This window comes from Gekko japonicus, unplaced genomic scaffold, assembly GCF_001447785.1.
Source record: "Gekko japonicus isolate JY-2015 unplaced genomic scaffold, Gekko_japonicus_V1.1 scaffold116, whole genome shotgun sequence".
Classification (NCBI taxonomy): domain Eukaryota; kingdom Metazoa; phylum Chordata; class Lepidosauria; order Squamata; family Gekkonidae; genus Gekko; species Gekko japonicus.
The window spans coordinates 1735646-1759300 of NW_015164669.1; the positions used below are offsets into that span (position 1 = coordinate 1735646).

The window sequence follows — 23655 nt, forward strand, 5'->3', positions numbered from 1 at the left end:
TCCTTGCTCTTCCGAGTCCTGCTTCAGAGTGGAACAAGATGGCTGTTTCATCCACATATAATAAGGCAGGTATGACAGACTGCAAGGAAAGGCAGGCTTTTAAAAATGTTGCTTGTATCAGAGAGTCAGAGAGTTCAAGAGTTAATCTTCCCTGGAGAGATGAGCATATGTGATTGGCTGCTCTACTCACTCTCTGATTGGCCAACATTAGCTGAGAGAGGAAATAAAATAGGTGATCTGAAGGGAAAAGAGGTCTTTTGCAAATTGGTCTTTTGCCTTTTGGTCTTCTGAAAACTAACGTCTGAATCAGTAGCCAGAGGGTTTGGCTTCTGAGGGAAGAGACATTTGGGAGTCAGTGTTTTCTGACAGGCATCAGAAAAGTACTTCTACAGAGGGCAGAAGAGAAACCCCATTGTCTAAATATATTAAAACTGTTCTGAGGGAGAACTTAAACTCTCAGTCAGAAAAGCTACAAACAACCTTTATATAGACAAAGGATACTGGAGAAGGATTTGGCAGAAGGTCTGGAAGTTAGCAAGAACTCCTACACAAGCCAGATAGTAAAAGGAGTTATTGCTTCTTAGGGACAAGCAGAATAACTTCCTGCCAGTGAAAGGGGTTGGGAAGAGAACCCTGGTCTGTGATAAAGGGAAGTAGCTTAGACACCTCAGTGAAATGCTGTAATATCTAAAGGAAAACCTAGAAATCTGAAGGAAGAAATCTAGAAGCAGCAGAACAGCATAAATTAAAATAGAATACACTTAAGAGCATACAAAAATTAAGTAAGCATTCTCAAGCCATCCAGTAGATTTAAGGGGGAGAATTAGGAACACACAGATTCACTACATTGCTATGTACCTAGAGTATCCAAACTGTCCTAGCATATCCCCCAAAGAGTGTTATGCTACTCAAGTAACAGCACACTGGCAGTCCCGGGATCAAGGACCATTTGCTTGCCTCAACTAGAACCAGAGCCTTCTCGGCAATACCTCCAGCTATATGGAATTAACTTCTGAATGAGATCCAGGCCCTGCAGAACTTTGCTCCATTCTGCAGGGCCTGTAAAACAGAACTGTATCGCCAGGCTTATGGATAAGATCAGAGAGTCTATTATATACTGTCCTCTGCTTCTCCCCCTCCCCTCTCTCCTCAGGAACAGTGACATAGTATATGCAATGTGATCAAGTGCTTGATATGTATGTACAGATTTTAATTGTTTTAAACTGCCTATTTATGCTGTAATCCACTCTGAGCCCCACGATCATGGGGGACGGTAGAATAGAAACTGAAGAATAAATTTAAAAATTAAAAATCTAGAACAGACTAAGACACAGTTTATACATATATGTGTGGTAGGGTTGGCAGCCCGCAGGTGGGGCCTTGAGCTCACTCCAAATTAGACCCGATCTCCAGGCTACAGAGATTAGTTCCCCTAGAGAAAATGGCTGGTTTGCAGGGTGAATTCTATGGCATGTTATCCTGCTAAGTTCTCTCCCCTCCCCAACCCTGCCTTTCCCAGGCTGCACCCCCAAATCCCTAGGAATTTCCCAACCCATAGTTGGCAGGATGTAATATGATTAAAGGTAAAGGTTCCCTTGCTCGAAAGCCAGTCGAATCCGACTCTAGGGTTGCGGTGCTCATCTCCGTTTCAAAGCCGAACAGCCAGGGCTGTCTGAAGACGTTTCCATGGTCATGTGGCCAAAATGACTAAACACCAAGGTGCACGGAACGCTGTTACCTTCCCACCGAAGTGGTACCTATTTATCTACTTGCAATGTCTTGCTTTCGAACTGCTAGGTTGGCAGGAGCTGGAACTAGAGATGGGAGCTCACTCCATCATGCGGCACCCGGGTCTCGAACTGCTGAACTACTGACCTTCCACAGCCTGCAGTTCAGCGTCTTAACCACTTGAGCCACCGCAGCTCAATATGATTACCGCTGGACAATTTCATCTGTGTGGTTAAGGCTGGTCAATGACGTAAGCACCAATTCCATGAGGTCATGCAGATCAGATAGTTACTAATTTCACCATTGTGAAGCTGTAAATGCCAGTGTGAAAGTTAACTACATGAATAAAATGGCTCATGCAAGTGCATTTTATATGTTATCGATATGATGTCTAAAGATATAGAGAAGTTGGCTTTGTTTAATGGCTGGGTCATGTAGATGTAGCAATACTACAGCCTGGGTTCTAAATGGTTCTGTAGACTATAAGCTATGGACTATAAGTCTATAAACCTTTTGCTGTTCTCTTCCAACACTACAGGTAAGCCTGGAAAGCTGAAGTACATTGCTACTATTGTTCTCCAAATCATGACTTCTTGTTATCTTCCCCAAACTCCCAATAGATAGGACCCATTTACAGCAACTTCACAGATGATTTATTAAAGCTTTCACCTATGAATATTAAATCCATTATCTATTACTCCACTGTTTCCAATTCCAATTATACCACTTCTCACAAAATTAAAGCTTTTGTATGAAGATAATGGTTTTGATGCCAGCTAGAAAACAATAATTGCTGCTCTCCAAGTTTTAATAGAAAGAAGATACAGCGTCTATGAATTGCTAGCAATCTGAAACTTCAACTCTGCTTCTCTCTAATGCCTTGATTATCTAGAGGCAAAGTGCATGAAAGGAAGTCAGTACAAAGCGCTCTGGTACCACCTTTTCCCCATTGCATTTTGCAGCTGAAGGTCTTAAGCAGTAGCAACTACAGTTCCTGACCTGGGCTGGATAAAGTCTGTAAAGACACTATTATATTCCACAGAAGCCAAGATTTTACTTTATATTCAAGCTGTATCTAGCTTGTTCTGGGCAAAACTGAGCAGCATCAACACATCATTCTAGAACTTCCCTGGGGTAAAGTCAAAGTATTTACAAGATTCGAATTTGATATCCATAGTTGCCAACAGAAGAGATAGTGTTGTTTTTTCCCTAATCCCTTTATATCAAATGTAAAATTAGCATATCCCCAAAGTTAGGTCACCTTGAGGATGCTTCCTTGCATTTAAGAATATTAATTTACGAGTTAATGAGAAACTGACTCAATCAGAAGATTATGGAACACAGTCGAGAGATAACACTTTGTGTTCTCCTTTTTACTCAAAAAAGAAACCTTATACTCACAGCTTACTAAAAAAAATTAAAATTCTGAACCAAGTAAAGCCTAATTCTGCAAAACACCACATGTTATGCAAATTGACTAGATTTGCATTTATTTGCACACTTTGCAAAATTTATTAAACTTCTGCTAGATGTGAATATGGATGCTATGCAGAATCACTGCTACTTCAGCCACAGACTTTTTGCCGGTTCCTCCCCCACCAAGCACTTTAAATTAACACACTTTTTCAAGTCTACACCTTCACTGCCTTACAGTAACAGAAAACTTTGCACTTAGTACTTAAAAAAATAAATACTTTCCAGAATAGTGAATGCTATACCTAAGAATAATTTCAGTAAAATTGTGTGATCCCAAACAGCCCTACTTTAGTTGAATCAACACAGTGAGCCATTTTGGCTTCTATTCCTATTTGCAGAACAGTGACATCTCCCATTTTCCACCTAAATGGCAATACATTCCAACTAGAGTGACATGATATTATGCTTGAGGAATTTGTGTCCTTTATCAAGCCTTGCATTTGTGAATCCCTCACATGATTACTATTGCATGGGATATTCAGATGGAAATAATTCCAACATGCTAGCATCTGCATTTTATGTATTGCCTGTGAAGCCTAAGAAGAAAGGCAATTGAAGGTAACAAGGAACTCCCAGGGACTCAACCAAAAAACATAGACTAAAGCTATATTTTCCGCCTGAAAACCAATCAATCAACCTGTTCTTTCAATTTTATCCTGTCCCCAAGTGGCATCTTTTTCTGTAAAAGGAGACGAAAACACAACCAGCACCCAAACACAGACAATTTCCAGCCTACAAAGAAACATCTAATTTTCCTGTAACAGAAGTTCTACTGTTGTCAAGTTTTACCATGCTCGAATCATCTGTAGATGTCAAGCGCATATTTTTAGCAGAGTACTTGAAGTAATCTGTCCTCCTGCAAATCCATTTGCCAGGTGCCTCAGAAAATATATTTCTTAAGTGATCTTTTGAAAGGCTATTTCTTTCTACGCACAACACCCTTATTTTGAGCTATACATTAATCTGCCAACACTAGATTGATTGTGAAAAAATTAGATGTTCCATGTTAGAGTGCTGGGATTTACTTCCTTTTGTTTTAGATACAGAGGGGAAAAGGATTCACCATGGGTTGCTAATTACATTATATAGCAGTAGTGAACGATCAGGCTTTTGAAGCAACTTGCAGTAATACTCCTGCAGATTTAGGAAATGTAAATGGTTCCTTTTTATTTTTGCTTTTACATCATATACTATAGTTCATGTATGCATGTGTGTATTTTGAGAATTGTTGACAGAAATTTCTCCCAAAATTATTTAGAGACGGATGTGGCTGTAAGATAGTCTTTTCAATAAATAAATAAATAAATAAATAAAATCCAAATATTCCTTTATATCCCAACTTGCATTTCTTGCTAATGAATGGGCTAAATGAAACCTCCCCACCCCCAAGTTCTACCGCACCTTGTCTGTTTGGGATGAACCTGTTACAGTGAAAAAATAATGGCGCAACAGTAATGTCCACATATTTTCTGGACAGAGCTTTTGAAACACACACAAACCTCAATTAGTATTGTAACAACTCTGTGGCAGCTACCACAACAGGATGTTGCTTCATTTTATAACACTAGTCAGTCATGTTTTTCCTCCCAAAAGGCTATAATCACTGAAGTATTAACAGCTGTCAAATTCTACGATACACCACTAATCAGTAAAGAGGGGTGTGTGTTTTTTTGTAAGAAAGGTTTGTTTTGAGACTTGTCATGAAGGCCAGGTTATCATTTATGCAACTGCATGGAGGCGCAATCACTGGAGGAAATGATGGGCTTGGCTTGTGACTGTTATTCCCATAAGGCTGCCAAAGTCCAGGAGAGGTTCCAGTTCCCTGGAATTACAACCGATTTCCATACTACAGAGAGAAGTTCCCCTGGAGGAAATGGCAGCTTCAAAAGACTGACTCTTATGGCATCACATCTCTGCTGCTTCTTCTCCCTCCCCAAACTCTGTTCTCCCCAGGAGTCACCCCCAAATATCCAGGAATTTCCCAACCTGGAGCTGGCAACCCTACATTTTCACCCAGTTCTATGCCACCTGGCCCCTAGTCAGGCTCTAAAGTAGTCCTGGCTGACAGGAGCAACGGAGGAAGAAGGATTAGCAAAATACCTTAAACTGGCCTGGCTGCTAATCTTCGAGCCAGAAGTAATCTGGTTTTATGAGCACAATGACACTTCAAATCCCATAGTTAAAATGCATGCACCCCCCTGTCTGATCCCTACCATGCGATCCATGATCCATCTGTCTTAGCCATGAGAGTGTAAAACAAGGGTTCAGTTCTGTTGTGCCAGTATGACACAACAGGCAAGGTTTCTTCTCAGTAACAGGAGCAGATTTTATTCGAATAAAGGGGAGAGTCAGCACAAACAGCTGAGCAATCCACTGATGAAAGAAGGTATTGCCTTTATATAACATTTTAATCTGTCAATCATTCCTATGCAGCTGCATAGGTTTCTTCTCAGTAACAGGAGCAGATTTTATTCGAATAAAGGGGAGAGTCAGCACAAACAGCTGAGCAATCCACTGATGAAAGAAGGTACTGCCTTTATATAACATTTTAATCTGTCAATCATTCCTATGCAGCTGCAGAGCATAGTTTCCTATATGGCAAGCATTTGAGCGGGAAACGAGTTACTTTATTATAAGGCAAACATGTAAACAAGAAGCCTTTTTCTACCAATCCCACAACAGTAGTGCCCACCTTGAAATGAGATTCGCCATTTTTTTAAAAAAAGCAACAAACCTCACTGGTACAGAATAGTACCTTGCAAGACCTCTTAGGCTTTGTGGGTTTCTCTGAGAAGAATTAGATTATCTGTGGCAGTTAGAAATTAATTTCCAGCTTCACAAACTATTATGGAATGGAGTATAGTACATGCCTTTGTGATTAGACTCAACATTTTGTACTTTGGGGTCAAGGTTTTCTAAAAAGGGACATACGTGTATCTATTCCCAGCCCTGAACTCACATCAGTTTAGAACAAATTCTATAGAACATCAGTGTGCCATATTTTATGTAAATACCTTCATGGTCAGAGTACTACAATCAGCACACTGTTTCCATTTGTACTCTGCTAAATACCGTGTTTCCCCGAAAATTCTTCATGGTCAGATTACTACAATCAGCACACTGTTTCCATTTATACTCTGCTAAATACCAGGTTATCATCACCACAGTAGAAGCCAAAAGTGTCTGAGTATCCTTCATGGTCAGAGTACTACAATCAGCACACTGTTTCCATTTGTACTCTGCTAAATACCGTGTTTCCCCGAAAATAAGTCACTGTCTTATATTTATTTTTTCTCAAGAAGACACACTAGGGCTTATACCACAAATGCATAGAAATCCTGCTAGGGGATTACTACAATCAGCACACTGTTTCCATTTATACTCTGCTAAATACCAGGTTATCATCACCACAGTAGAAGCCAAAAGTGTCTGAGTATCCACCACTGCACATTAAAACACATTCTCTTAGACCTTTTCCATACTATGGCGTTACTTCTGGTTCCCCACATATTTAAGGAATCAAATTGGCACCTCAAGTTTCCGCAGTAAGACCAATCCTCAAAGTTTCCCCAGACTGTATATGTGGCACCCATTCCACAGTAACATTGGAACTCGTCCAAGAAGGCCACGACTCCTCCCATAATGTGTCACCTTGCTGTGTGTTTTGTGTTCCATTTTTTTGCATCAGCAGAAACTCAAAGGAGGATGCTGGGGGGGGCGTGAGAGGGCGGAGGGAAAAGGCAGCACAGACGCAAGGTGCAAAAACCGACCCCCCCCCCTAGGTTTGAGTAGCTAATGGGAGGGGAGTTCACCCAAAGAGAGCATACATTGAACTGTATGTGATACTCCCTTTTGTGCCAATGTAACAATGTAGCTGCAAAATAATGAACAAAAAATTGACTAGCACATTGCAGTCAAAGCCACATGTATTTAAAGGGGAATAAACCCCGCCCTGGTGGACATGGGCGGGGGGATTGAGTTCCTGAGGTTGGGCTGAAACTAATGGCTCTCATAAAATGAAAAGCACAGCAAGACAGACAACTGATGCAGCCCACAAAGGTTATTTGGGCAAGAGCTACCCATGCCATTTTGTTATGGGCAGTACTACGTTGTAACGCGACCAGTAATCCTTTTTTTTTTTTAATTACCAATTTTTATGGCAAAAGAGGGGAAGGAGGGAGGGAGGTAGATGTAGTGAGCATGCGTCATAGTGGATATTTTGATGACACCACAGAAGATGGCGTCAGGGCAAGAAATAAAATCCGAATGCAGGGATTCTTCATTAGAAAAGTGCAAGTCACTACCTGAGGTAAAGAAAGCTTTGTGGAAACCCACTGTTCTGAAAATGCGGAGCAAGCTGCCGGAAGACTGGAGGTGGGCAAATGTTGTCCCCATCTTCAAGGAGGAGAAAAAGGAGGATATGGGTACCTACCAACCCATCAGCATGACACCTATATCTTGGAAAGCTTTAGAACAAATTATCAGACAGTCCTTGAGCATTCAGAAAGGATGGCTGTGATTACTAAGAGCCAGCATGGGTTTCTCAAGAACACGTCATGTCAGACTAACCTTATCTCTTTTTTTGACTGTTAGGTGGATCTGTAACTGGTTGACAGATCGTACCCAAAGAGTGCTTGTGAATGGTTCCTCATCTTCTTGGAGAGGAGTGACAAGTGGAGTGCCTCAAGGATCTGTCCTGGGACATATGTACTTATTCAAATATTGATGTCCACTTTTCCCTGTGACTCAAGCCAGCTTACAAATCATACTGAAAAGCATAATAGGGGTGTGCAAAAAAATTCATTTCCCCCCAGCTCTGTTGTAGCCTATGGTGACCATCATAGCCAATAGGCCCATAGGCTATAATGGAGAATCAATCTGGGGGTATCTGGGACTCTGGGGTGTATGTTTTTTTTAGTTAGAGGCACCAAATTTGCATCATAACTGCTAGAGCCAGTTTGGTGTAGTGGTTAAGTGCGCGGACTCTAATCTGGGAGAACCGGGTTTGATTCCCCACTCCTCCACTTGCACCTGCTGATGTGACCTTGGGTCAGTCACAAGCTCTGGCACAGCTGTCCTTGAAAAAGAGCAGTTTCTGTCAGAGTTCTCTCAGCCCCACCCACCTCATAGGGTGTCTGTTGTGGGGAGGGGAAGGGAAAGGAGTTTGTAAGCCGCTGTGAGACTCCAAGTGAAGGGCGGGGTATAAACCCAATCTCTTCTCTTCTTCTTTAAAAAAACAAGAACACACCCCTGCTTCAAAAAGATTGGACCAGAGGGTCCAATTCTATTGGCCCCAGAAGGAGGTGCCCTCATCCTCCATTGTTTCCAATGGAGGGGGAAATGTGAGCAGAAGCTCTCAACCCCTGAACTGCCTTTTAAAATTTTGTGCACCAGCACCCCCAACACAGCTTAGAGGGAACTGTGCTTCCTTGTGCAAGAAAAGGAGGTAAAACTTTCTTCCACATTTGCTATGAAATCAACTGTTTACAATGCTTTTCAACCCTCCCTAAGCTACCAATTGCTCTTTTGAGCAAAAACATATATAGAATCTTTGTATATAGTCTGATGTGTGAAATTCACTGCTTTGCACTCAGGGCTGGCGCAAGGTTCTTGGCACCCTGGGCAAACAATGATTTTAACCCTTCCCAGTTCAATACAGAGAAAAATGAATTCTAGATTCTAGAATGAACCTTTACCTCTATTTACTTGGCATTTAAAATAAACAATGTAAAATAATAACAGATATTAGTATTGCTTTCTAAAAAATTTCTATTAATCCTAGAAATTCACTTCTGTCTAATTTGGTGCCCCTTTAAAGTATGACACCAACAAACTAGCAGCCATGTCTATCTAGGATGCAAACCTTTTGGAAGTTTCATTTAGCTAGAATATTACAATTTGAACACCATAGTCTGGCCCTATCTTGGCCTACAGTCCTATGGCTGAGATGCCATATTCATGTGTTTTACAGCAACAGGTACTTTTAAGAAAACCAAACTTACAGCAGTACTACTGCCGTATTAAAAGGCAACCAACCCAGTTCAAGGTATATGGGAAATCTGAAATTTGTTTCCGGTTACCAAATGCACAGAAGTCCTTTCTTTCCACCCCACCCCTTTAAAATCAAAAATCTCTACCTGAAATGCTTCTTCAGCATTGCACCACTATACTAGGATAAGCTTTATCTATTGAATTTCTGTCTATTCAGGCAACTCTTAGCATAAACAGACCCAGGAACTCTGCCAGAAATAGGTGGCAAATTGATTCACCATGGCCCCGGTCACATGGGAGGTTTTGCCCTGCAAGAGGGACAGATCGGGGGTGCATCAAACAGTCGCGATCACACCACAACATCTGGGAAGCGGAGCGCACCCGTCCCCGATCCGTCTTTTCCGGGAGGAAATACACATTAAAAAAAACCCTAGAAAAGAGTACTACCTACCTGAAGCTCCGCAGCAAGGGCAGCCGTGGGATCGCCGGCACGCCTGTCTTCTGCAGCATTTGAGGCTCCCGGCCAAACTGCGCATGTGCGCACATGCGCAGCCAGCTGCCTCACTCTCCGTCTTGTGGCTTCCCCCCCCCCCCGGGCCTCTGATTGTGCCGGGGGGCAACTGCGCGGTGGCTCAGGGGATCTGTCTGATCCTGCCGCCACGCGTCTATTTTGCTGTGGCCATGCTCCCCTCCCCCCGTGTGACCGGGGCCATCACTTCCCCCTCCCATACTTCCTTCTCTGAAGTATGCCATGGACCACTTTCCCAACATCATTGCCTGGAGAAGCAAGAGAACCACAAAGAGGAATGGAGGCATACAAGCAAAAAGAAGAAATTGGTCAGTGTAATGTATTGAAATGATTACATGAATCACCTCATAGGACTCCCATGTTAAGCTTCGAGCCAGACCAGGGCTCCTCTGAGCGAACTTCCTATTGGTCGCTTCGTAACAGCGACCAATCAGAACGATACCATTCCCTAGGAGGGAAAGACTCCCATTGGTCTTTATTCTAGCAATCTCATTGGTTGTTATTTGTAAATAGGCGTGGCTACATTAGCCCGGTTATGTTTAAAAGGAGCATAAGCTCCCACTGTTTTCTGTTCTGGTTTCTTACTGAGTTAGTGCTTGCTCGTTACTTCCAATAAAGCTGAATCACTTGCTGAATCACTGTACGAGTCCTTTGTTAGCGCGATCTAACAGTCAGGAAGGAGGGAAGACAGCAAACTGTTCTCCAAAATGAGAGGCATGGTCCCTTCTGCTTTCTCCCTTCAAATTTCCATCACCTCTGAGGGGGGAAGTATCAAAGTGAGCAAACTGATCTTAGCAACATGGCTCAGAAAATAGCTCAGAAAATCCCCTGAGGAGGGGACAAAATCAGCCAGCCAGTCCAGTCTATTAGCCACATGGGAAGTGCTGAGGATGTGCAGGGGAAGAGAATTCACCAGGCCATGCTGCCCAGTAAAGCTGCTCATATTTAGGGGGCTATCATCAAGCAAGAAAAAAAAAGCATTCTGCAGAAAGGCAAAGAAATTTCTCCCAATAACTGCAATACAGCTTTATTTAAAAACAAGTGGAAACTAGGAATGGACACGAACTGAGAAATGAACCAAGGTTCAATCACAAACTAGGCCAGTTCTTGGTTCATTTCGAACAAGTTCATTTGGTTGCGTTGTTCCCAAATCCAAAAGAGAACTTTTTTCTGTGGAGGTTTGTTTGGTTCCTTAGAGCAGGTCATTTTCCAGACAGCCTGGTGCCGAACCAATTGATTCCTAGGCAACACTGGGGGTGGACTTGTGGAAAGCCCTACAAACACCCATATCAGTTGTCCATAGCTCGATTGGCAGCTCAGGGAGCCAACCACAGAGCTCACATTCTGATAGATGGGATCAGATTGTATATAGTCCACACCCTAACTCAGCTGCTTTCACTTTGCAGCAGGAAGAGAAAGGAGTTCGTTGTTATGTGAGAGCAAGTTAGGAAGAACTGCTTGCTGTGTGGCTGATTTAAGGGGAGGCTAGAGCTGAGCTTTCCCAGGGGGGTACCTGCTTTGGGTGGCTATAACTCAGACATCCCAAATCCAATCTTCGCTAAACTGGGAGGGCCGGTGAAGGAGAGTCTGCTGAAGACTCCCTGTGTAACACGCTCTGTAACTTGTGAGGGGGTTGCTGTACCACCTCCTGAACTCACAAACTGAACAAACCACAAACCAGTTTCGGAAATGGGGAAAGTTTGTGAAAGTTCATGGTTTGTGTAATCAAATGATCTATGAACCATCATAAACCACCATTTTCCTCGTTTGTGCTCATCCCTAGTGGAAACCCATCCTCGCAGGATGGAACATTGAGAGGACAAGGTTTGGGAAGGGAAGCAACTTCAGCATGGTATAATGCCATAGAATCCCCCCTCCAAAGCAGTCATTTTCTCCAGGAGAATGGATCTCTTTCATCTGGAGATCAGTTGTAATTCTGGGTGATCTCCAGCCCCCACCTGGCAGTTGGCAACCCTAGTTCCCTTGGAGGAAATGGCTGGTTTATAGGCTGGAGTATCTGGCATTATACCCCTCTGAGGTCTCTTCCATCCCAGACCCCATCATCCCCAAGCTCCAGCCCCCAAAGCTCCAGAAATTTCCTAACCTGGAGTTGGCAACCCTGTCTCTTTCCCACCTGACAGCCAACCTACCTTTACCTTCCCTTATGTCTTAAGCTTCCCCTCAAGCAGCCTCTGCCTAGGAAAACAGTGGGCCAGTTGTGTGATGCCAGCTCCTGGGCCAGGCCCACTTGTATAGTAGGAACCCTCAAGAACTTGTGGGGTGACACCCTGTATCCACTTCCCCACACTACTTTCTCTTTCACTCCCTCAAGCAACCCCCATATCCTCTCTCCTTTCTAATATGGTAGAACTTAGCTTTACTAGTCCCTCTCTCAATACCCACTTTTGAATTATCATACTGCAGTTATACTACTTTTCTGCCACTTTTCTGTTCTTGTCTCGAATGCAACACCAAATTCTTATAGTCATAGTGTTTTCCCCATATGCTTTAAAATGTGACCAATTTGTTTTCATTATTTTCAAACATTGCACCAAAGTATAGCACTAAAACTCCCATACATTTCCACTTGTTTTTCCACTTATATTCTCTCTTCTTGAGTAGTAGATTTATGAATTTAATTTCTGCTTTATAGAAGTTATCACTTTTAACAACTAGAAGAGAGAGACTCTAAATTGTTTTTATTGCTGCTAGACTCTTCAAGACATCTTCTCTATCTTGTCATTTACATTTCACATTAAATGTGAAATACATTTGGAATGAGCAAATATTTGTTTTAATTTGACCCATCTGTTAAACGAAACACAAAAGGAGCTGCTACATCACAATATTTAAATTCAGCAATTTGTAAACACTATATCTGCTCATTCTGCCTGGGTTAAAAGCACCCTAAAGCATAATTCTTATGAAAGCCACAGCTTCAAATGCATTGTATTATTCTCATGGATGAAGACCATGAGCTCTCTCGTCTGCTCATTAATTTATTTCTCTAACCCAAGTTAATTAGTGAGACTCATATTAAAGAGTCATTTGAAATACAGCACAGAAGTCACTGAAAAAAAACACAAACTAATCCCCCCCCCGTTACACACTTACTTAAAGGCATTAAAGCAAAGCTCCTCACAGAAGGAAATTGGGGGATTGTTTTTTTAATTTTTTTTATCCTTGTGCCAACTCAAATAAGTGTTTCTGAACCAGTCAAGGACAAGGTCGCTGCTGTACTGATTGGCTCAGTACAGCTTCAGTCATTAGGCTTAACTACATTATCGAACAGGTCCCAGCCACAGAGGGGTGGTCCTTGTCATAAAGCATCACTTTACAGAGAGGGCACATTCCCAGTCCTGTTTGCTTTTGAAAGAAAAAACAAGTCATATTTTCTAGAAGTGTATAAGTTTAGAACATTGTACCATTGTAGGGAGATAAAGACTATGTTCTGTATGTCACAAAGATGAGAGACAAAAGACTGAGAACAGCACCTTCATCTGAGCACAAAAAAATGTGAGTGTCTATTTTTCTGACCATATACAGCTGAAAGCAGGGCTATTTTTGGGCAGGAACGCACAGGAACGGAGTTCCGGCTGGCTTCCAAGTTGGCCACGCCCAGCACAAACTCATTAGCATAATAGGCCACACCCAACAGCAGAAACTGATTAGGATTGGCTACATTAGGGGGTGTGTGGCCTAACATGCAAAGGGGTTCCTTCTACAAAAAAAGCCCAGGGTTTTGAAAACAAACAAGGTAAACAGAATAAGAAGCAAAAGGTGGGTGTGCTTGGATGAGCACACTTCTGATAACATGGGGGTGTAGCATAATATGTTAATGTGCTGTGCTGTCAGGGGTGTGGCCTAATATGCTAATGAGCTCCTGCTGTTGGGTGTGGCCTATTATGCCAATGAGTTCCTGCTGGGCTTTTTCTACAAAAAAAGCCCTGGCTGAAAGAATACAGGCAGGAAAGGCAGCAAGGCCAGCTGACTAGAAGAGAACAGGCCCCATGACCACCTTTATAACTCTGTGGTGAATAGGGCTGCCAAATGTGGGCGGGGGGCGGGGAATCCCCCGCTTTGAAGCCCCGATTTCCGACACGGCGGAATTGGGCCCCGGGGGAACCCCGCCCCCGGCGTGCGCGTCACTAGCAAGTGACGTGGGCACGCTGGGGGCAGGGCCACGGCCATACAAGGGAAAACTCTATGCGGATTTGGCAACCCTAGTGGTGAAATCATACAGATTCTATTGCTAAATTCCTGTGAAGTGTACAGTATTACCCCTATCTTGAAAGCAGATTTGAGAGACAAACTGCATAGCCAGCGTAATGTATCCAGCTCAGACCGTGTGGCCTGCTTGGGTTCCACATGGTCAGGAGCAAACGTCGAGCTTCGCTCAAAGAGACAATGGACTATGCGGATCCTAGCCTGCACCAATCAGGGAGCTATGTTCGCGGCCGAGAGCCTATGGAACTCTTGGCCACTGTAAATAACCTATTGGGAAGTGGGTGTGGGTTTTGGGGGGCAGTTTTCAGGGGAATATAAGCCGGCCTGCGAGCCGGCCAAGGTGTCTTGTTCCTGATCGAATAAAGTACGCTTTGCTGAAATCACTCTCCGTCTGTGTACTTTTCAGCCGGTGATCACAATGCCGCTGCAAGACTTATTCAAATGCTAAAGCAGATCACATGACTTGAACCCGGAGTAATCTCAAGGTTCAAATAGCAGAAGGCACACATGTGCACCTCCCCCCATGCAAGCAGTCCTTGCGAGAATAATTCAAAATGATAATGAAAGCACTCTGGGTTTTCAGATCAGATCCTCCCAGGGCTTAGCATTGGCTGAGTATTGTAGTACTAAATCAGATACTAATGCACTGCACTACTAGTGTAGTAATAAGAATCCGCTTCAGGAAATTTGTTCAAATCTGACCCTAGCCATGTATTCACTTACTAAAAGTGCAATCTAATGAAGAGTTACTCCAGTCTGTAGGTAAAGTGGGAAGCTGGGGCGAGGGAGGGTAGCCATAAATGCAGTCTAATAAATTTGTCATATTATTTCCAACAGGCGTAATCTTCGTGGGGGCGGCGGGGCTTCAGCCCCCGCCAAAATTTTCAGGAAGGTGCTCAGCCTTCCCTGGGAGCCACCCGTGCTCCTAGCACAGCAATGCCTCTGGCCCAGCCCCAGCCCCCCCCCCCGGGAAATTGGAAAGTCTACACCCTTTCCCCCCAGTACTGAAGGAACTCATCTTATAGTCTTACTACTTCTATATTGTCACTGCTATCTTATAAAGCAATTTTGAGATGCTGTGTCCTTAATTTCTCCCCACCCCCCAGTATGTATGTGAATCTTAAACTTCTTTAATATATATTTTTAAAAAGAATTACTCCAGTCTAAGTCAATTGTTACCAATCAAACTTTTTTTTAAAAAAAAGTTCTTTCTCACAATCAGATACACGGTAACACCACCAGTCTACCTTAAAAAGCTGTTGTAAGTATATTACTGCAAGTGAAATACTTATGTTTGAAACACGTTACATCATTTTTAAGTGTTAACATTTTAAATTGTTCTTGTTAAACAAAAAACTAGAAATTATGAGCTAGAAGTTGACATATAAAATAGTAATAAAAAGCAGAAGTCTCCTGGATTCCAACAAAAGCCTTTCCAAAGCACCCTGAATATGAGATCCCTGGTTTTTCCTTCAACCCCCTTCATCTTCTGTTTTCCTGTGAACGTATATTAGCTATACATTTTCCCAGATTGAAAGTGTATTATTGGCTCTTGCTCACAGTGCAAAACCCCCCATATTTGGACATCCTCAATACAATCTATTTTATAGATACAGCCGGCACTCTGACGTTCACTGTATCTGGAATTCCTGGCTTGGAAATTTGTTCTGCAGACAAGCAACTAGCTGGGATTTCATTGACCACAGATCATAGCAAATGTGCACCTAGCGAGGGCAGAATAGCACAATTACCCCTCCCCCACCCCCAGTTTCCAGTGTGGATAGCTAAAGAGAAATCAAAACAACTCTGGCTTGGCAGAGTGCACATTCATATGCTAGCTAGTTCATTTATTGCAGCACTAGACTTGTATGAAGCAAGCCAGCAAAAACGAGGAATTGTGGCAATTCAAGCAGAACATGATGAAAAGCGCATCTAAGAGCCCTCCACAAGATTCTGAGGCTACATGGATCACAGCCTGGAAAGAGTCTCGGGATGGTGAGATGACAACTTGATTAGGTTTAGTTTGAAAAATGTAGTAGGAGAGATCAGAATCAAACATAATTCCAAGGTTATTGGTCTTTTAATAGACTTTAAGAAGGGGGAAAAAATCCAAGGAAAGCAACTGCATCCATAAGATCAAATCAACTATCTCCCTCACAAAGGCCTAGATTAAAGCACAGTGAATGTCTACCTTTTTTATTACTGTTCATTCGACCCAGTGGTCTCAAACAGCCGCTCAAAGTTTATGTTTAAGCAATTAATGGAAAGCTACCCACAAAATGACAGAGTTTATGCAGCTGCTTTAGAATGTTTCCAAATTTCTACAGCGACAGCCAAAAATCTAGCGACCGTCTATGTAAACCATCCATCTTCATTGCTCAGTAGCCTAGAAGTCTCAGCAGTTGGCGAAGCAGAATCATTACTAAGTAGGGGGGAAATCAGCTCCTATCTGAGTTTTAAAAATTCAGGGCAGCTTAAAAGTACGTGGTCAATGGATTCAATGCGATTGAGGTCACAATTGCATGTTCTTCTCTGAGTATGGAATACCAGCATATCGACCTGACAAGACTGCAGATGGTAAAGTGTTAAGATGCGCCAACATAAAGGTATGTCTATATCACAAAAACACATTGGGATACAAACTGGTAGGGGAATGCCAATTGTGTAGGTTGAACAAACTCTTCTTGACCTTATTAATGTACTTTTATAATCCAGATGTTTCAACCAAATTTCAATCAGATGTCTTAGCTCATCAACATTTACTCTCCCCATCAACTCTATTGAAATCCCTGGGCACTTTAGCTTTTAATTCACCAATTTATCTCAGTTGCTCTTATGATTGTCTAATTTAGTAAGACCGAGCAAACTTGACTCCAGATCTGAATGCAGGATCTTTAAATTAAGTGCAGTCCTCCATGCCCTAGCTTTGCAAGATATTTCACCCCCTTCAGCTCTTAGAACAACACTATACATTTCGGGGGGTCCATTATACTACGAAGAAACTTAATTAGTGGGTGATCAATATCCTCAGTGACAGTTTCTATTCTTACATCAGCCACATATAACAAATGACCAGCTACCTTAAATACTCTGAGTGCAGAAGGTACATATTGACCTCTTGAGTATAAAAGAATCTAGTGATTTCTTTCCCAATGCTGTTCACAACTCTTAGTACCGATCTCACATGAGCTCTCCATAAAAGATCAGGTCTGAACAATATCCCCAAATATTTAAACTGAGTAACCTGTTGCACAGGCAGACCAGCCATGGTCCATTTATAATCCCTCACCTTCTGTTTTCTACCAAAAATGACAACCTTAGACTTTGCTACATTAATTACCCAACCTTCCCTACAGCAGTATTTAGGAAATAGACAGATAAGCTTATGCAGGCCCACTATGGATCTAGACAGCAAGGCAGTGCCATCTACATACAGGAGAACTGGCAGCTTCACTAATACGAGATAAGGCGAGTGGCAATCCTCTTGTAACAAAAAAGAATTCAGATTATTAATATATAAACTAAATAACAGAAGGATCAAAATGCTTCCTTGCTTTAACACCTTCATCTAGCAAAACAAGATCCGTCAGTACTCCTGGAGGGCCACACCTAACTTGAGCTGTTGGATGGTCATAAAGTTGATGAAAAAAATAGGAGACGTTCATCCATAGATAGTTTCCCCAATTTTTCCCATCGTTCATCTCTAGGTATAGTATCAAAAGCATTTCTGAGATCCATGAAGGCCACACTTCGTGATCCCTTCTTATTACTGGTATATTTATCAACAATAAACTGTAGAATGTGGCAGTGATTGATCTCACTCGCTCCCCTTTGGAAGTCAGATTGTTCTTTCCCCTAGATTGTCTTGTTTTCTAGCCAATTTATTAGCACAGTGAATTTGGGAGAAGACTGCACCCAGTATAAGCAGAAGGACCAGCTTTCTTTTGTTGCCAGATCTGTTCTTGTGGTTGTCAGATGAACAGTGCAATCCTAAGCATGTATACAATGGTACTTTTTCACTAATAAATAGGCTTAGGATTGCAGCCAAAGACTGCAGTTTTAGTAATGGTTCCCACATAAGAGCCTTGAGAATGTGCAGTGTCATTGACAGGCATATGAACAGATAGCACTAACCTGCCTGAAACACATTTGTTGGCTCACAGAAGCTTGCATGGCTGTTACAGGGCCGCTTCCCCTGTGGACGAATGGGTCACAAAACTCATTAGGATTGGGGTGGATCATGGCCATCTCCAGCTCCCAATCTGGCCACTCTGGAGTCATAAAAATGGTTTCCTGAAAGGACAGACCTGACTAGGGGTACAATTTGGATGTGAACAATTCCCTGCTGAAAAATGATTCTGTATCGATGAGGTTTTTAACCAGCACCCTAATTGCTGCTGCACATTTACTCGGAAATAAGGCCCATTGATATCACTGGGTCTTACTTCCAGGAATTTCGGCTCAAGGAAAACAATAGTCAAAGAACTCCTGATTACTTTCAGGCTTTAAAAAAGTCTAATGTATTAATCTATCAATTCCCACTGATCCCCATTCCATCCTTCTCCTACATATCATGGGGTGGATTATAAAGCAGCAGAATGAGTCTGATTTGCCCCAAAAGGGAGAATATACATTTCAAGTAGTATAGAGAAAGTAAACTGAATTTTAGTGCCCCATGCTTAATTTAAGTGATACAAAGTTCTAGCGCTATACGAGCAGCGAATTTAGACTTAAATTGAAGCATTTCAATAAAAATAACTCTTTAAAGTGATGATAAGAAAACTGGAGGGGGGGGTGCATGAGCCAGAAGGAAAGCCCAGCCATTTGGCTCTGTGCTTAAAGAAAAGAGAAATGCAGCTGAAATGAAAACTATTCCTCTCAAATGCACATTCTGAAGGCACTAATGCTTACTTTAATATCACCAGCACACAGGTTCCATACAATTTATGCATGCCACTTCCCTTCTGCTGAGCAGAAATTATTTCCATAATGAATAGGGAATGGTGAAACACTAAAGGAATCTGAAACCTACTGCATTTTTCATCATTCCCACCTGATTCAATCCTAGCCACGTGATTTCCCTCTTGTTTTGACATTTCCCAGAGCCATTTCTACCACAAAACCCCACACCAACCTCATGTGATTTTACCTAGAAAGAGGATAGTCTGTTTCCTGGAACTTCTGCTGTCTGGATTTTCAGTTTTCCTTAGGTACTGGTGTTGGCTCTCCCGCTCTGCTTTTACCACTAAGGTGCCTTGTTTGGGGAGCATCAGGGTTTTCATCATTTTCCGGCACATAAAAGCTACAGACGCCAACACCAGAATGTACACAATCAAGGCAGTGAAGATACCAGTCTGGAAGAATTTCCATTTGGAGGATAAACTGGTGCAGATAGTCACATTTAACTTCAGAACAGGCATGTGGTACCTCCCTTGGGGTTTACTGCAGGCAACCAACCCACGATGTCCCTGGATGCCTTCTAAGGGGTATTCAGTGCCCATGGAAAAGAGGAGAGGAAGGGCTACCAAGACTGATGTAATCCAGACAAAGGCAATAAGGATTTTCACTTTACAGGTTCTGGATGTAGCTTTGAACTTGAAAGGGTGGCAAATGGCAATGTATCTTTCAAAGCTTAGAGTCGCCACATGCAGCACTGTAGCATAGCTGCAGGCCTCAAAAATGAAGCAGTACAGCTTACAAGCTAGATCACCTTGAGGAGTAGAAAACGGCCTCCATATCATGCTGAAGAATTCCACAGGCATTCCCAGCAAGATGACCAGCAGATCTGAACAGGCCAGACTGACCATGTGGTCTGTAACTTCCTTTTGCAGGTAACCTTTCTTCTGTAGCACTCTGGTGGTGTGGATGGTGATGCTGTTGCCCAAGATGCCTGCCACAAAGATGACGACGTAGAGCAGTGCGAGGGTGATCTTGATCCACTGAGCCATTTCAAACTCCGGAATATGGCTGTCATCAATGATATCCCAACAATCCAGTTGGTCATTTTGTGTTGCCATGAGCAGGTCTAATTACAAAGAGAACAGGGAAAATGGGAGAAAGGGTCACGACACACATCATCATCCAGATATCCTTAAAAACAAAATAAGAGGTCTGTGGAAACATGTTTAGCAAAAGGGATTAAAACCCACAATAGTTTATACTACAATAAAATGTGTCGGACTTTAAGGCACCACAGATTTCTTCTCCTATAGCTCAACATGGCTATGTTACTGGAAACTGTTATCTGAAATCCTTACAATGTTTTTGCTATGATCCTCTACAGGTTAATTCACCAATAAACTACCTAATGATTGATTCAGGTGGGCAGCCATGTTGGTCTGAAGCAGCAGAACAAAGTTTCTGTCCAGCAGCACCTTTAAGACCAACTAAGTTTAATTCAAGGTATAAGCTTTCATGTACAAATTACACTACATCCATACATCTGAGTTCTTTCCAATCTGTGTTCTCACCAGTTTGGTGTAGTGGTTAGGAGCACCGATTCTAATCTGGGAGAACGGGGTTTGATTCCCCACTCCTTCAAATGCAGCTGCTGGTGTAACCTTGGGGCAGTTACAAGTTCTTTCAGAGCTGTTCTCTCATGAGAGTTCTCGAAAGGGCTCTCTCAGCCCCACCTACTTCACAGGGTGTCTGTTGTGAGGAGGGGGAGGGAAAGAAGATTGTAAGCTGCTCTGAGACTCCTTCGGGTAGTGAAGGGCGGGACTAAATCCCTCAGAAGGGCCGTACATCCTATTTATTTTATTCCTTATTTGGAATAGTAGATTAAAATAGTAGAATGTAATGTAATTTGGAATGGTAGACTGGAATGTATTTCTTTGGTCTAGTGACAGGGGAGATAACTCTACACAGCCAATCACCCCACTTCAAAGACGAAGATGCTGTAAGGTTGTCTCTATGCTTGAGAGGAGATGGATGGAACATAATGGCAGGGTCTCAGTTAATCACTCTCAGCATTCCACAGTTAAGGATACATCTGCCATCAATCTCCAATTCTGACATACTTATTTCCTTCACTATGTTTCTCCCCCAGAATTAAACCCAAACAAATGATAACCATTTAAACTAAGCTTGATATTCCTGAAAAAAGTCCCTGAATCTGTTAAACATCTTCATTATGTTGTATGCTAATTCACTGCTCACCCTCTACCTATACATATGGACTGGTAACTTCCATTTCATTGTATCTGAAGAAGTGTGAACGCACACTACCACTTATACCTTGAATAAAACTTTGTTGGTCATAAAGGTGCCACTGAATTCAAACTTTGTTCTACCTAATGGTTATGGCACTTACTCCAAACGGCATAGGATTTCAGCCTTACATCTTAATCCTGTTACATAACCTTCCTCAGAAATAAAATCACTGAATTCAACAAGACTTAAGGAAAAGTCCACACGAACTAGAAAAGAAACACTTCAGCTTCATACGCAGACAAGCACAGCAGCTTTTCTACCGCTCCTGATTCCCTACCTTGCCTCAATCACAGTGGCGGCACCCAAAGGGGAGATAGACTCTTATCCACCTACTTTTATCAAGAAGTTAATATGGTTCTTTCTTCACAGTGTTATTTCTTTTCTGTACTTTTGTTCTTCCTCAAACAGAACCTCTCTTGGATGGAAAACTGAAACGCCTCAGCTTTCTCCACTCAGCTCGCCTTTTCCTGCCTTGCCCAGGGGAGGTTTCTGAGCGGCTGACAGACAACAACGTCCCAACAATGTCCGTCAAACATTAACTTGCTGCTGAGTTGCAGAAGGGATTAAAAAGATAAGGCAGCACAGAGGGAATAAAGGCAAACCTGGGACAAGTTATGCAGCCTGGTTTTCCCTTCTCTCCCTGGAAATCTGATCCTAACTTTTAAGTAGCGGGTCAGGATGCGTAGCCGTGTTAGTCTGTCTTTTAGCAGGAGAAAAAGGTAAGAGTCCAGTAGCAGCTTAAAGACTAACAAAATTTGTGGTAGGGTATGAACTTTCATGAGTCACTGCTCGCTTCTTCTTAAGAAGCAGGAAGTGAAACCTGGCCGTGAACCAAGGAAGGTGCTGTGGAATTTTAAAAGCACCGGCTTCATCTATTACCTTTTTTGGTTTGCCCTCTTTTCTCACTCCACTTCCTTTACAACACTTCAGGTGGGCGGGATTGAGTGCTTCTGAGTTAAAGGGTGGTTTCAGTTATTGCTGGGTTACTCACTTTTTTAAAAAAAGGTGACTAGCTTAGAAACCACTTGCAGCAGAGTAATTTTGAAGTAGCCTCGTAAAGTCAATGAGATTCCCTGTGGCTTTCTGGCATAAATGCAAACAAGTCCAGCAGCACCCCTTATTTCAGGTGGGTAACCGTGTTGGTTTGAAACAGCAGACCAAAGTTGAGTCCGGTGGCACATTTAAAATCAACAAAGTTTTATTAAAGGGATAAGCTTTCGTGCACAGGGCTGCTGTTAAAGCAGAGGTCAGAGAAAAAGCTGTCAACCTTTTGCCAGCACTTAACTGCTGAACTTGCCCCTCTTCTTTTATATCTAGGAATTTTTGGTCCATCTTGAAACCTCTTTTGCATCCAATACCACCAGTCCAATTAGGTCTGCGACATACCCTGCTTTCAGTTGTAAGACTGCCCACACGAGGGCCTTTTCTCCTGAAACTCCCCCCCCCGTTTGTTTATTATTCTGAACCTCCAGTTTGAGGAAGAATAAGTGGACTCCAAAGCTTCTTCACTTTTTTGTGATGTTTTAGTTGGTCCTAAGAAAAGGTATTACACAACAGGAACATTTCTGCCAACCAATGTGGCTACCTAAAATCTCTAATATTTAATAGTTGTGTTGTAGAGGAAATATGCAGGAAAGCTGTTCTGCTGAAATGCCTTCCACTGTGCAACTATTACAAAGTACAGGTATGTCATTTAAAGCATCTGCCCCTGAAAATCCTTATCTTTGAAAGGTACAATCTTCTACCCCTAACATTTCCCCAGTCCTTTCCACAAAGAATTAACAGACATAAGTGTGACATCAAAAACCACAATATTCAAAAAACAGAGGGGGAACATCTTAACCTTCCAAGACATTCAGTTGCTGACCTAAAAGTAGCAGTTATCTTACAAAGGAATTTCAAAGGGAGTTTAGAAAGAGAGACTGATGAATTGCAACTGATAACAAAGCTCGACAATGCATCCACCTGGACTGAATTGAAACCTACAAATGCTGATTTCTCCACTCCTACTACCTCTCTGCATATCACACCTAATCCAATCACACCTGCTACTGTCATCTAGCTGCTAATGTCATTTGGCATCTAAAATCACTTTCCAATACGTAGGGTAGATGGACTCACATTCTAGCTGTATCTGATGAAGCGAGCAGTGACTCACAAAAGCTCATACCTTACCGCAAATTTTGTTAGTCTCTAAGGTGCTACTGAACTCTTACTCTTTTCTGCTTCCCCATTATTATTATTATTATTATTATTATTATGCAGACGAGGGGGAGGACAAGACCACCATGAAGATGCTAATTGCACAGATGGTCTGCTCTTAAGAATGTTGGAAGTTTTATTGGTGGGGGTATCTTATTCTGGTGATTCTAGAAGAAACTGTCTTCTTTCCAGCTCAGTCTCTGACAAAATCTTTAGGGACAGAAGCCTATTCTGTAAAACTCCAAAGTCCACCATGAACAGTGCTTGAGTTCTATGTACAAATTAAAACA

General features: G+C 42.3%; 1 protein-coding gene across 1 annotated transcript in view; it reads right to left on the reverse strand.

Annotated features, from left to right (window-relative positions):
- GPR39 (G protein-coupled receptor 39) overlaps nt 1–19968 on the reverse strand; it is a 247491-nt gene extending 227523 nt beyond the window's left edge. The window contains exon 1 of the mRNA XM_015409154.1: nt 19101–19968. Within this exon, the coding sequence (XP_015264640.1) occupies nt 19101–19968 (868 nt within the window). The remainder of the gene's footprint in view (nt 1–19100) is intronic.
- Nucleotides 19969–23655: the final 3687 nt, after the last annotated feature.